Source organism: Orbicella faveolata, unplaced genomic scaffold (assembly GCF_042242905.1).
Source record: "Orbicella faveolata isolate gen_17 unplaced genomic scaffold, um_ofav_v1 contig_12, whole genome shotgun sequence".
Lineage (NCBI taxonomy): Eukaryota > Metazoa > Cnidaria > Anthozoa > Scleractinia > Merulinidae > Orbicella > Orbicella faveolata.
The window spans coordinates 34733787-34748241 of NW_028301539.1; the positions used below are offsets into that span (position 1 = coordinate 34733787).

General features: G+C 36.7%; 1 protein-coding gene across 3 annotated transcripts in view; it reads left to right on the plus strand.

Moving 5' to 3' along the window:
• The window catches only part of LOC110067822 (KH domain-containing RNA-binding protein QKI-like), a 27843-nt gene extending 14378 nt beyond the window's left edge, over positions 1–13465 (plus strand). For 2 of the 3 annotated variants that reach the window (XM_089283457.1, XM_020775160.2), the window contains exons 3-9: positions 424–540; positions 2093–2236; positions 2648–2726; positions 3411–3497; positions 5145–5234; positions 5318–5368; positions 10664–13465. In XM_089283457.1, coding sequence (XP_089139583.1) covers positions 424–540; positions 2093–2236; positions 2648–2726; positions 3411–3497; positions 5145–5234; positions 5318–5367 — 567 coding nt within the window. In that variant the 3' untranslated portion in view covers position 5368; positions 10664–13465. Of the gene's footprint in view, positions 1–423; positions 541–2092; positions 2237–2647; positions 2727–3410; positions 3498–5144; positions 5235–5317; positions 5369–7530; positions 10100–10663 lie in introns of those variants that run through there. The other variant, XM_020775161.2, reaches the window with a different exon arrangement.
• The last annotated feature ends 990 nt before the right edge of the window (positions 13466–14455 follow it).

Below are 14455 nucleotides of genomic sequence, written 5' to 3' on the forward strand. Positions count from 1 at the left end.
CAAATAAATTAAAGATCAACTAGTTGCTAATCGTTTTATCCTATACTTTCTATTTATAGCACAGACTTAGAGGCTCAAACAATAAGGAATTATAATAAATAGATTTAAAAAACTCGTTTGGACCATTTTTGTTTGTGCAGTTACTTCTACATACTGGTAAATATTGAGTTATTAATATACAAACAAACAAACAAACTAACTAACAGAAATACAGTCAACCAGCAATTGATGTACAGTAGCTGCTTTCCCTACAATTATTTGCAGAAGACTGTAAGTTGTTTTTCCAGGCTCATGCCAGCTAGTGATTCTGACAATGAACTCATTGACAGCCAATATGTATCCAGGACACTCCCACTTTGCATACCCTTGGAATAAAAGACTAACTGAAGGTTAATTCAGGTTGTTCTGTGTTTCGCATTTCAGTTCAATTTTGTTGGTAGAGTAATTGGCCCTCGAGGTATGACATTACGAGAAGTAGAGTCTACCACTGGATGCAAACTTTTAGTCAGAGGAAAAGGATCAATGAAAGACAAAAAATTGGTAAGTTTTAATAAATGAAATTTATCATTATTAAACAAATTTGTAATTAGAGTGTGTAAGCCAATGATGGGCAGTTCTATCATTAATGTGTGGATTTTCCAGAGTTATTGCCACATGCTTTTGCCCTGTTCTGTATCGCTAGATCACTTGGCTTGGGATTCATATTCCTGGGTAGGTGTTAATCCCACATGTTGTTTCAGTGCTTTAATACTGACAGATGACTAGAGGTGGCCTTTAGCTGGATTACTATAAATTATGTAAATATATATACAAAGTTTTTCAGAATGACTAACATCTCAAAAAAATAAAATGCCACACACTAACTACATGTAACTCTCTAAATTGGTGCCCTTGTTGCTGCTGAGGAGATTGCTGCCTTCCTTCCAATCATTTGGATAACACAAATATACTTTTTCAGAACGTTTATATATGTTATCCATTTTCACAAATATGATCTTTATGGCATTCTCCTATTTGTAAATAAGTGAAGCTTGCTGACTTTGCATTTTCCGTTCGGAACCGCTCATTTGCTACCTTTACAGCACTTGTCCTTCAAAACTTCAACTAGCTTAAATTTCAGCGAGAGTCTGTTAGCAGCTTTTAGATAAAGCTGTTCTGTACTAGTAGTAATCAGAGATTAAAGGAGTGCAACCACATATTTTTATTTGTAAAATTAAGTTTTAACTTGTACTGGACAAAATATTTTCCAGGAGAGGCATTTAAACTGTTTGCGACACTTAGAATTCAATTTCAGATCGCCAACACTTGTCACAAATATTTCTTGAGACAAGTCAACAAAGTTCTGACCAGTGACCCTGTAAGACAGTGCGTCGCCAAATGTTTTTAAATTTTGTGTTTGTATTGGTTTACATTGCTTGAATTTACATCTTGTTCAGTTCAGTAATGAAAAAGGTGAATTAATCATTCTGATCACAAAACATGGCCTTTTGGCAAGTTACACAACACAGAAAGTTTGTTTTCTGACAGTCAATTATGGCCACATTGAATATGCTGAGCTACAAATTGGAAAATTTATTTTCTGACCACAGATCTGATGGTCATCAGGGCCATTTGCTGAGCTACACGGAAGATTTGTTTTCTCACCACAACTTATGGCCATTTGCTGTTGCCGAGCTACAAAACATTCTTTCCCGATGACACAGGCTTTAGTAACTTGTTGTTGAAGGCTAGCGAGTCAAAATACATGCAGCTTTGTAGAAATCATACACTCTTGGCGAATAGCAGAATACGTGACTGTGTGCATGCGCTCATATAATGTAATTTGCTCTTGCTGTGGGAGACCAAATCGGCGAACAAATCAGTCTGAAAAAATCTTGATACAGACTGAATTAGGATTTCGTTACACTATGTGAATGCAATCAGGATCTATCAGAAAATGTTGACCCTGTGTTGCAGTTACCAAGAGCCAAAAAAGTCAAGTCATTTTCATGCTGTGCATATTTTCAAAGTGCTTTCAGACTTTAAATATTTCATGTTTTTGGAACCCTGGTTTCTCTTCTATATGACACATCTTATTTGCAACACATTACAGGAGGAAGAAAAGCGAGGCCAACAAAACTATGAACATCTAGATGAGGATCTTCATGTGTTAATATCAGTGGAAGACACAGAGGACAGGGCAAAATTAAGACTTGCAAAGGGTGTTGAAAAAGTGAAAGACCTTCTTCAACCTGTGGTAAGTTTATCACATGTCCAAAAAGACAAGATAGAGAAAGAACTGTTTTGTGTCTTTTCTTTCATTCAGCCTGTCTGTGGAAAGCTACAACGTAAGTTGGTAAATATGCATACCCAATGTACTAGTACATGTAGGGTAGTCTAGAAGTAATAATAATAATAATAATAATAATAATAATAATAATTATTATTATTATTATTATTATTATAATATTAAAATTTATAGAGCACCATTTCCCAATGGTTCAATGGCGGCACTCATAGAAATCTAGAGTAATCTATCAGAATTGTTTTAGCATAAATCTACTAGTTATTCAAAACTTTATCTAAACCCTCGTTACATGGTACATCAAGATAATGCAAACAAGAATAGTATCTTCTTTTTTTACTCACAACACATACTTAAATTTAGAATGAGGGAGAAGATGAACTTAAAAAGAAACAGTTAAAAGACCTAGCATTAATGAATGGCACTTTGAGGGAACAAGCAGGTATGTACACATGTCTGGACTGATGAAAATGGTGTTAATGAAAATTTCATCCTGTTCAAACTTTTTTTCTCTCCAAAGTAGACAATATAACAATTCAACAAAATGTCAGTCTGTTTGTTTTCCTCCACTTTATTATCTTCCTTTTTGTACTCTTATTGATTGATCAATCAATTGATTAACTAGACATTTTATCATAAATATTTAGTGGAAATAACTCCTGGGCAGCAACCACTTGTAGTACCAGTAGCTATCTAGACTTCTTGAAAATTCAACAGGAAACAAAACAATATCATAGATCCTCGTAACCTGATCCTTGAATGAAAATTAAAGAGCATGAAAATTGAACAGCAAAATTTGCTATTTGTTCATTTACAGTTTTTTACTGTATTCCCCATTTTGCGAGAGCTGATACACTGTACCTGTCAAAGTAAGAGCTCTTTTTGGCAGGGTTGGTCGTATGTTGTTGCTTATTTTCCACAAGGAAATCACAGCAATCAATACCAGCATTTCAGTTTGTCTTTTTTCCATTGACAATAAAACGAAGGCAAACAAGGTAGCCATATTGAAGAATGCCTGAGAATCACCAGACTTGTAGCTTCACCAGTTTCAACAGCCACCTTCCTGCTGTGCTGATAATAGCTTTGTTAGGAATAATGCTGAAATGGACTTTCTTCTTCCACCTAGGCAATGCCACTCTTCTACACAATGGTCTCCTGGGAATGCCACTTGCACCTGCATTAGCTGGATATCCATTTGCAGCTCGACCTCCAGGTACATCTTCAAAAAAAAGTTGTTGCTAAAAGTTGTGGAGCAAAACCCTGACATGACTTTCACTATATTAGACACCACTTTGGCTGCTGAAAGTTGTTGCGCCAATCTATCTTTTAGACATGCCATTGAAAACAATTTTGTTCGAAAGCATGTACTGTTGATGCATAATTATTTTGTGTCATCTTGAAACTGACTAGCTACATAGCGGTTGTACATCTCATGCATGTTGAATGCAAAAGATTCAAAGGTTCCAGCTAACATAACTGGATAAGAGATTAGAGCTATACTGTGTAGTTAGAACATAACAGAACACCTGAAGGGTAACTACTTTCAAAATGGCAGCTAAACCAATAATATTATTACCTTTTGAACACTTGTAGTTGTAGCCAGCTTCTTGAGCCCAAAGTAATTTATGTTTGGAAGTAATACAACCAGGTTCTTGCAGCTCTGGGCTGCTACCAGTATTATTATTTTTGGCAACCTGTGCCTTAAGTTGTAAATTACAGTTTTTCAACATTATGATTACATTTTTAACCTGGGGATTGCAAAAGCAATCTACGGAGTTTAAGTTATGATGCAGATTATGCTAGTGATATGCAAATGATGTTCATCCGTCATCTGTAAAGTTTTTGAAGTAATTCTGCTGACCAGTAGATAAAGCTCATGAAATCACTGTATAAGTTGACATTGCAGGCACATACATTGTTTTACATTTCTAGGTCAAGGTATTATGTGACTGCGATTGTTGCAATAAAAATGGAAACTTGTTTTGTTTGCTGTCTGGGTATAGTTCATTTGACATTTCTATTACAATTCCAATTTTAAATTAATGGTTAACTGCAAATAAGACCAAATATTGGCTTTTGTAATACGCATTGGGAATGTTTTCAGCCTTACATTAGTGGCAGTGCATTTTGTGATCTGAGGTGCATAAAGCAGACTAGCTTTTCGTATTCAGGCGACAAGAAAAACATGTTCAGCAACCTTTATTGGTTTCCATTAGGCAACGAGAACTTAACAAGGTAGACTGACTCAATCAAAAATGTGTAAATCCATCGGAGCAATGCACTTTCTTTTTCTTGTGCATCTTGTTTTGAGTAAAGAAAGTCATTTGAGATTGAAATGCAAAAAAAGTGAAAATAAGGAATGATTCACTTGGTTTTCCTCTTTTGTTTTTAAGAGAAGACTGCTGTTGCAATGAGTATTACCAGAAGTCAATAAAGTAACTCATTTATAAACTAGAATAATCTGTAAGCCACACATGTCTGCAATGTGGACCTATTTTTTTATGAAAAGAGTACTTCAATATTACGTTGAGGTTAGGTCATATCAGTCATCAGTTACTGGGAAATCCATGGGTTTGCTCATAGAGCACTTTGTTCCTCTTTTTGAGACAAAAATTACTAGAAGCTGTGTTTTGTTGGTGTTGTTACTTTTGTACTTAATCATTTTCAAAACAGGCATGCAGCCTCAATCCCTGTGACTTTTGTGTCTAAACCACATAATATTGGTCTCTCACATGGCTGACAGAACCAGTGGCAGTACCTTGTGTTGTCCATAGTAAGTCTGTGGTAACAGGAACATTTGTTAGGAACCAAAGAATTATCCCTGAAATGTTAAAACTAAAGATGATTTTGTTTTCTTCAGTTCCCAGTGCATACCCAGCTGGACTTGTTGCACCATATGCAACAAGACCAGGATCTATTTTCGACTATGGACTAGAGCCTTCCATCATTGGTAAGTGTGAAAAATAATCATGTTTAGGCATCCAAACCTCTGACACAATTTAGGTGGTAAACGTTCCTTTACTTTCTCTTAAGGTGCAGTCAAACCACGGAGACCTATCAGGGAACACCCATATCAGAGATAAGGTGAGCAACAGGGCAGTAAGCCAGTTTTTTAGTGCACTTGTTTCAAGTGGAACCTTAAGTATAACCTTGTTTGGTGCAGGTAGGTAAGTTGGAAGAACATTATTAAGTATTAATTATCAGACACTGTGGATTAAAGGCTTGTTCAAACCTAGCAAAATAAAAGTAGCAAAGTATATATTTCTAGATTCTACAGGTTATTTGTTTTGCCATGTTAAAAGTTCAACTTGGTTTATTTTTAAAGAAGCTTGTACAGGAAGCTAGATTTTCCCCAACCTCGTTCCCAGGCTCTCTCCTCTGCCTCCCTTGGTCATTGGATGAAAGACTCTGGTTGCGGCTGGTCACCTGACCACTTGTGACACAAACTTTAGCACTGTATAGAGTCAATGAATAATTTTGTCGAACATCGCTGGTCATCATATTAAATCACACACGAGCACAAATTTACCTTTGAAATTCTTCAGTCCTGTTCTGAGCTTCACACAGATGAGGTGAAATATATTATTTTATCTATATCCAGTGTGTTGAAGTAGCACTCTGATTTCAATTCCAGCCAGTCGAATTAATAAGAAGTAAAACTGTTTCACTGTTTCTTGTTGCCTGAATTAACTTCATGGCACATTGTTCGCTATAGATGTTTCATTTACCATTTCACAAACTATAATTCTTGACCCATATTTAAACATCTGTCTAAATATAAACTTGCATAAACCTGATGCAGATGAAATATAAGTGTGGGCTTTTGTCAACAAAACAGTGAGTCAATTTACACTGCACTGCTACATATGAATTCAAATGCAAGTCAGAATACTCGGCTTATCGGCTGTGTCACAGAAGTACTTTTTAACATCCAAATCACCGCACGAAGAAGAAAATAAATTATCTCCGAATTCAGAGATTTAAGAGACTGATCCGCTGGTTTCACTTTGATTCAGTACGTGACGTTCTATGTGTGTTAACCGTCGAAAAGTTTCTGCTCCATTCACCTGCCAAATTTTTGTAACGAAAGTGTTCTCTATTTGGGAGACGGCAGAAATAATGTAGCATTATTCATTGGCAAAAATTTGACTTCAAACCCAGATAAAGCAAGTAGTTTTTAGCGACTGCTCGAGGTTTTGAAACCCACAAAGTTTCTCACAACAACAATCAAAACACTCTGCCACCCCTCCTGCCCGGCATATTTCTTTAACCACCCAGATTCTGGGTGGTCACATGACCAGCCGCAACAAGGGCCTTTCTTCCAATGACCAAGGGAGGCAGAGGAGAGAGCCTGGGAACGAGGTTGGATTTTCCCAGGTGGCACCCTTGAAGGTATCTGAGCTAAAACCATCAGCTAACCCTCACTGTAAAATGGCTTTTTACTTTTCTTGGCAAAAGCTCACAAATTTCATGGTAATAATTTCCTTGCCTTGTTTTTGGAGACATCATTTTCAGCAGTATGCAAGAATGAAACAACAAGTGAAAATCTGTTTGCGTTCACAGCCTTAACGAAAACCAGTCTTGACTTAGCGGGAAGGGAGGAGGGATTGAGCCTGCTTGGTGCAATTGATTGGCATTTTTTCTTAATCATACAGTTAATACAGTTCTAGTTACACGTACATGCACTTTAGCAATGTTATGGTAACTGAAACACTTGCCTGATGAACTTCCATTGAATTCTGCAGTCTGATGTGATGCATACAATGCAACAGTGGTTAACTTTATTGTTTTCACCCAGGGGACTCATGCTTAGAGTTAATGATGATGGGATATGCCAGACAGGTGGCAAAAATTTATTCCTCAATGAAAGCAAATTCTGTTACACGGCTCTTAAGTCACTAATGTCCATAACTGCACTTACAGCTGTAATACACCTTGCTGACTCACTGGTTCATACAAAATATCACGAAGTATATTAATTTATGATTTGCATAAGGGGCAAAGATTGTTATTTCAGTATCAGAAGACAACCCTCATGAAATTAGTCATTTTTTAAAGAACAATGGAGCAAATGTAACCGTGCACAAAGGAATTGCTTGCTGTTAATTAGAAATGCCAAATAAACTGTAAAGGGCTATTAATCAAAACAAATTGTGTTAATAAAAATGCTCAGTTACAGCTATGCAGCTAAGAAGCAAGTAACTTAATGTAATTTATACTAACACATAACTTCTCTTTCTCACTAGACTGACAATGGGTAACACTAACTCTGAAGAAGACTGACTAATTGTCAGGCTAAATACAAAGCCTGAAGAAACTGATTTCTTTTGCATCTTTTACAAGCCCACTCACAACTGTGGACTAAACATTTAGTTCCTGTTACTAAAAAAATATGAGTTTTGTAACAAATGATCTTAATATATTTCTGTACGTTTGAAGACAAATTATCAACAATCAGATTTAATAATACTGTAATATATTTTGAAATCTATTTTAGGTGTTTTTTTGTTGTTGGTGTGCATGTGTGTTCTGTTGAGTGGCCCTTTCAGCAATATGCTAGGAGTCGGATTGATATCTCTGCAAAATAGCAAAGTTCAAGAATAAAAAGCAATGAGGTAAAAGACTTGGATAAAGGAAAACTTTGTCTGAAAAAGAAACCAAATGAAAACCTTAGATACATGCATGAGGAATAATAATCTCCAAAGAAATTACAACCAACACCGAATATAAACATACACCACTCTACCTGTAAATATTGTGTAATGCCAGTGTATGTGGTCACTGGAAACAACAATCTTGGATGGAAAAAAAGAAGAATTCTTCCCCCCGAATCAATGATGAATTCACGTTCAAACAAAAACATACCAATTTTCTTCCTTCATTGAAATGGGGGCAGGGGTGGCCTTAACGTTTCATTTCAATTGTCCAAGATTATTTTGATGAAATAATGCAGTGTGTGGTGAAATCCTGCCTCCAGAAGGCTTGATAAAATGGCCTTTTCATGTGTCCAGAACAACCCTGAAAAACATGCTGCCTCATAAAATGCAGATTTTCAGGTGAAAAGCAATGTATATAATCTGCTGGTCATTTTAGTCATACCTAAGTTTCATATTCTACAAGTTTGTGGTCTCATTTCAAGATCAGTTTGTTAAGAAACTAAGCACTTCTAATAGTAGCACATAGCATTACTAATTAACGTGGAGTTTGGTGTTTTGATAGTTTAAAATATTGGCAGATCACTTAAGAAATTTATATTTTTGTTAATTTAGAAAAGAAAGTGGATCATGGTTTGTACAGGCCTTGAAGTAATCTTTCAAAAATTCTTTGAAAAAGTCTTTTGAAATGATTTCGTTTTTCTCTGAAAACTCCTTGAATTGTTACCGGCATTTCCATGTTGATAAGTCCTTGAATACTCGAGTAGTACTTTACGTCAAGGAAAGCAACAAATTGAAGTTGACGAAACAGGAGTTATGTGATTAGTATGTGAAGCACCCAACAGTGTAAGTGATCTTACGTTCAATGGAGTCTTGAATGTTCGGTATTTAGTGTCCCTGCCCAGGTAAACAAATGTTACTTGCGATGCTGAGGGAAGAGTCCTTGAATATTACTGAATAATCAATGATTCAAAACTACTGATCTTGTTGACATTTTTAATGCAAAGAAAACGAATTTATTATTTTGGTGCAAACGACCGTGCTCTTGCTTAGGTGAATGTTACCCTGAATATGCATTTTTTTTTTTACTGACCTTTCTTTTTAGTTCGATTATCCCAGCAGAAAATATTGAACTACATAACGTTTGTTTTGGTAATCTTTTAGAGAATAAACAGTCGAACCTCTCCACCACGGCCACCTTGGGGACAAGAAAGTGGGCGTTGTAGAGAGGTGGCCATTATGGGGAGGCAGGGGTGTATTATGACACCTGAATGTTTTCGGGGGTGCAACATTTTTATCTTGAAAAATGCTTATTGTAGCATGTAAATACGTAACACAATCAAAATATATGGATAAACAGTCACCAAACAGAAACAGAGACCAACGACACGCGGTATGGATCAATTTTCGTCAACGTTTACAATAAAAATAGGGTTCTGTTTGCACTGTTCGTCAGTCATTGATCAACTGGCCGTTTTATAGAGGTTATTTTGAAGGGAGGTGGCCGTTTGTGGAGGTTCGACTGATCGCCCGTTTTGTTTTTCAAATTTCAAACCCCAATAATTAATAAATTAGAGAGGAAATTTCTTTGGGATATGAAGCCATGAAAGTCTTCCCACCTTGCTTAAAAAGCTACAAATTGAGTTAGAAAGAGTTCGCTGTGCGTAGAAGATCATTGGTGTGTTTTTTTTTTTTAAATGTTGCTGAAAGGGTTACACAGTGTCCTTTAAAAAGTTTAGTGATTTAATTTGTATTCCATGTTGACCACAGCTCATGTCCATTTCCATACATCAAGATAAAATGATATGGTGTTTGGGTGCTGTGCAGTGTGATAATATATGTGGGACATCTTTCTTGGATCAGAGTAACAGATTTAATATAATATTTAGGATAATAACATGGTTCAGTCACACCTAGATCTGTAGGGTTAAAGTAATGTTAACAGACATGTGTCATACTAGGACCCCCTCTAGCAAATCAGTACACGATTTTTTCATTTTTACACAATTAAAACTATTAACATTGAAGGTGTTCATTGGTCATGTGTAGCTTAGTGACTTGTGGTATGTCGTATGTTGATCGTGTATACCTTAATCATAAACTGATAATAATGATTGATGACTGCTGTTGTGACAATAAAGATGTAATTTTTGACATTAAACTTGTTTGCTCGTGGTAACTTTCTTCAAACTATAGTAATGTTGCTAATTTCTAACTCATATTTTACTGACTTGGTCACTATTATTAACGCTATTATCACCTGGTATCATCAGATCTCCAAAAAGAAAAACATGGATCCGACGTTTGTCCAAACCTAACTTAGCTGAGTCCAATAACGTTTTGTTTTCTGTTTGGACTATTTCTCAATGACATTGAAGACTGGTGAAGGCAATTGAAATGGTTTTCATAAGTTTCTAAACATTACTGAAGATTAGCTGTCGGAAGATTTGTCAGCTAGATTCAAAGTAAATTTCAAATTCAGGTAATCTTTTTTTTTTTTTTTTAAATACTGTGACAAAATCAACTTTGGTCAACGCATGGGTTATTTCCAGCCATTTCTAACGGTAAATTAAGCCCAAAGTTGCCTTATCGCCCGTTTTTATAACTGCGTCATTGTCACTGTTCATTATACTTGTAATCAACGCTGTAAATTGTAATGGCTGCGATCAAATTCAGCTATAGTTAGCATTGTTTTGTAATCATGTCATTTCTTCCTGTTTCTCAGGCGCGGAATTCTCTGCGATCATCTTGTGAGGAGAAGAGCAGAAAATGAACACAATTTTAGCATACTATTTTTATTCAGAGATTTTATTTACATAATTTATTGATTTTTGTATTGACGTTTTTGACTCCATGCTGATTTCAATTTCTACATTTGCATCTCCTTTATACACTGCGAAAGGTAAGAAAGGTAATCAATACATAGCAGGATTATTGCACCAGTGAGAATCCTGAACGTGATATCTTGCGTTTATTCATGTTAACTGTGACTTATGCTCACGTCATGTTACAAATAAACATAAGTACTTTTTAAACAACAACTAACATTGGGCGCTAAAAACGCTATACCATAGTTCTCTTGAAATATTGATCGAAAAAGACTTGTTCATAAATCGACTAATTGTTGTTGCTCAGTAACATTTCTCTGGCAAGGTGGTTACCAGGCTTATGTGCTGATTACTTAGCTAAGTCAGTATATCAGGTTATTGAGTTTCTACTGGGTTAAGCAGCTTTCTGAAATTCCCGAAATGAACCTTTTCACTCCAAGAGAGGGCAGATTCATTATTTTAAAAAACAATAAAGAACTTCTTTAGAGAAGTAAGTAATACATAGCACCATGGCAATGGAAACTCTGCGTGAATTTGTCGGCAGAGTTGAAACTTTTGATTGATGCATGCTAGACAGTACTCTTTAAGTGAGGCTCCATTAGAGGGGGGCGGGGGGGCGGGGGGGGGGGGGAGAGGAGGTCTGAGTATCCCATACCCTGTTAATTTTTGACCCAACTTTCTCGTACTCCATTAATTCCAATTTCAAATATTAGCAATTTTCCTTCTTGTTGCCCCCGGGATATCTGTTCTAAATATCCCATTGTTTCCCCTAAATATCCTGTATGCCGTTAATTTTTTTGCCTGATTATCTCGTATCCCGAGAACCCCTAATGAGCCCTCACAAGTGTAAGGGTTGATTATACTCCGAAATTAGTTAGAACAACGTGTGTGTTGCAGATTTGATTTATCAGTTGATTGCGAGCTAGATGACTTCTCGAAACCTTTTAGAAGCATGCTTTTTAAGCATTCAAAATGGAAATTTCATTCCTTTTGACTGAGTCTTAAGAATATGTTACAGCGACAAGGTTCGACTCTAGTTCAGTAAAGTCCAAATAACGTGTGTTAATGTTGCTGTGAGACCAGGGTTTTGGCATTGTTGAATCTCGAAGGCTGGTTTTCACCAGTTACGAGAGCGACACGATCCAGTGGAAATCAAAGCGATGGCCGACGTAGAACACCAATTCCACTTATGACTCCGTCGCTTATAATCTATTGAAAACGGAATCAAATCCACAGCAGAAATTTTTAGCTTTGTAATCGGATGCTTTTTCCGCCTCTTATTTCGACTCCGATAATCCAGTTTTCACTGGATCGTAAAAAGTGACGGAATCGTTAGCGGAATCGGACCAAATGGAAGCGTTCTGATCCTGAAATAAAGTCTTCAATTCATGCATTCATTCATTCATTCATTCATTCATTCATTTTGATTATTCCAACCCCGAATCCGATTTGTGATTTTCACTGGGTTGTATTAAGCACTCTTACGACTTACGACTAAGACTCCGTGGAGAGTGAAAACCAGCTTCGAGGAAATAACCCAAACGACATTTTTAACGAACACTCGTTATGTGCGTTGAGCCTTCTGAACCCTTGATCCTCCGAGTGTTTTGCTGTGGTAAGCGTGGAAGGGGCACCTAACGACGGTTTTCTCTAAAATGCTTGAAAACGCTGATTTAAGCTATATGGAGTGCCTTTGAAGCTCCTTAAGGCAAGCTTAGGCTGCGGTTTAAAGTTTATATCTGGTCTTTCTAAGGGTAACTTTGGTTTTCTCGAATTTGTTACGGTTCTTTGTCCGTTTCCAGAAAACGTTAGGACTAAATCATAGCTGACCTTTTTTAGTGCCCAAAACGACGTTTATATCAATCTGAAAATAAAAAGGCATTAAATTTCTCATATCACGTAAACACTCTGACGAAAGTTCGAGGGGACAATTCTAGGAAAATCGGAGGAGATTATGCGATCCGTTGGGCGCCCCTTGTGGGGTTGCCATAGAAATGACAAATCGTTTAGGGTTGGGGTTTATTGGATATCATAATTGAAGTAAGTTTGTTTGTTGTCTGTGGTGAGTAATGGTAAGAATGGATACAGTGTTTGTTTCACATATATGAATTTGCGTTTGCTGTGATCTATAATCTCTAACTAACCGGTGAAAAAAACCGTGTTGATTTTACCACAAATAGTTTACGATGCAAAACCAAAACCAATCGCCAATTCCTTTAGCATGAGTTTCGATTGGTTCGCTGAGCTTATCATGTGGTTGATCAGACGTGCCTTTTGTTCAGGTTTTAGGGCTGGGCCATTAGCATATGGATTGTGGTGGTTCAATAACCCCCCCCCCTCCCCCCCCCCCCCCGCCAAAATATCATATTATTTCCAGGTTGGGGGAAGAAAAAAATTGAACAGCTAACTCTTCATGCGAGCCCCCAGCCCTCCAGCCAGCGGTAATCTAATGGTCATGGTCCAACCCTACTTGAATCATAAGTTTCCAACCTGTCTGATATTTTACTTTCGGTTAACTAAACCGCGCTATATTATAACATATTCGTCTGTCACAATAATGTACTTAATAATTTAATACGAAGTATCTTACGATGTAACTAACAATAGTTTCCAAATATATTGATTAATGAGAGATATTTTTTCAGAAAAAAATTAATATATACGATATAAGAAAGCCGTAATAAAATACTTGAAAAATGCCTCGGTGTGGATTTGATCCGCTGTTACTCTTCAGCAGTATTTTATTGCTGGTGATCATTCCCGTGCTAGGGAGTGAGGAAAAATATCGACAAATGTAGTCCTATTAATAAATGCGATACTTGCTGTAGGAGTTAGGTTCCCTTGTTCATCGTGTACCTTTCTGCTGTGGGCAACTCTCAATATCACCTTGTTCATTAGCAGTTTGAACGACAAAAAGAAAACACTAGACAACGCTCCGAGGTAATCCCACGAATTGAGAAGCAGTTAACAAACATCTGCTGGTCATTAAGACTGACTACGTCAATGGATTCATATGTTCGCTCGGATATGATGGCTCTGCGTATGCGCTATGTCTGGCAACATGTCGAGGAAGGGTGATGTTTTACTCTTCAAGAAAATCATACAATGATTTGAAGCTTACTCATTCGTTTACATACTGCGGATCACTTGGTCTTGCTTGGTCAGACACCCAAGAGTCTGATAAAGAACATTGATCAACGAAGTTTGAAAATTATTGGTCACAGCAATCTAAAACTACCATCAGGAGAGAATGCAGTCGGTTCGTTTTCGACTGTCTTCAAAATAATGTTTGCACCCCATTTAAGACCTACTTTGAAAGATCACTTTACTCAAAGAACACAAGGAACAAAGGTTTATCAGTGAAACTACCTAAAGTTCGCCTTGAATTTGGGAAGAACTTTAACTATCAAGGCGCCCAGATTGTTAATGGACTGCCAATCGAATTTAGATCCATAACTTCGAGATTTCTGTTAAGCAAAAGCTTAAGTGAACATTTTTACTAATCTTGTACGCCTTTTTTTTACCCATTTTCACCTTCTTTACCTTTTTTTACTTTATTTTCACTATAGTTTCTTTTACAGGACCCCTCTGATAACTGTGTCTAATACACCGATGGTTCATCCTGTTAAAAATATTCGTTATTACCACTAGAAGCTGACCTTCTCTTCTGTAAATCTTTTGATAAATTA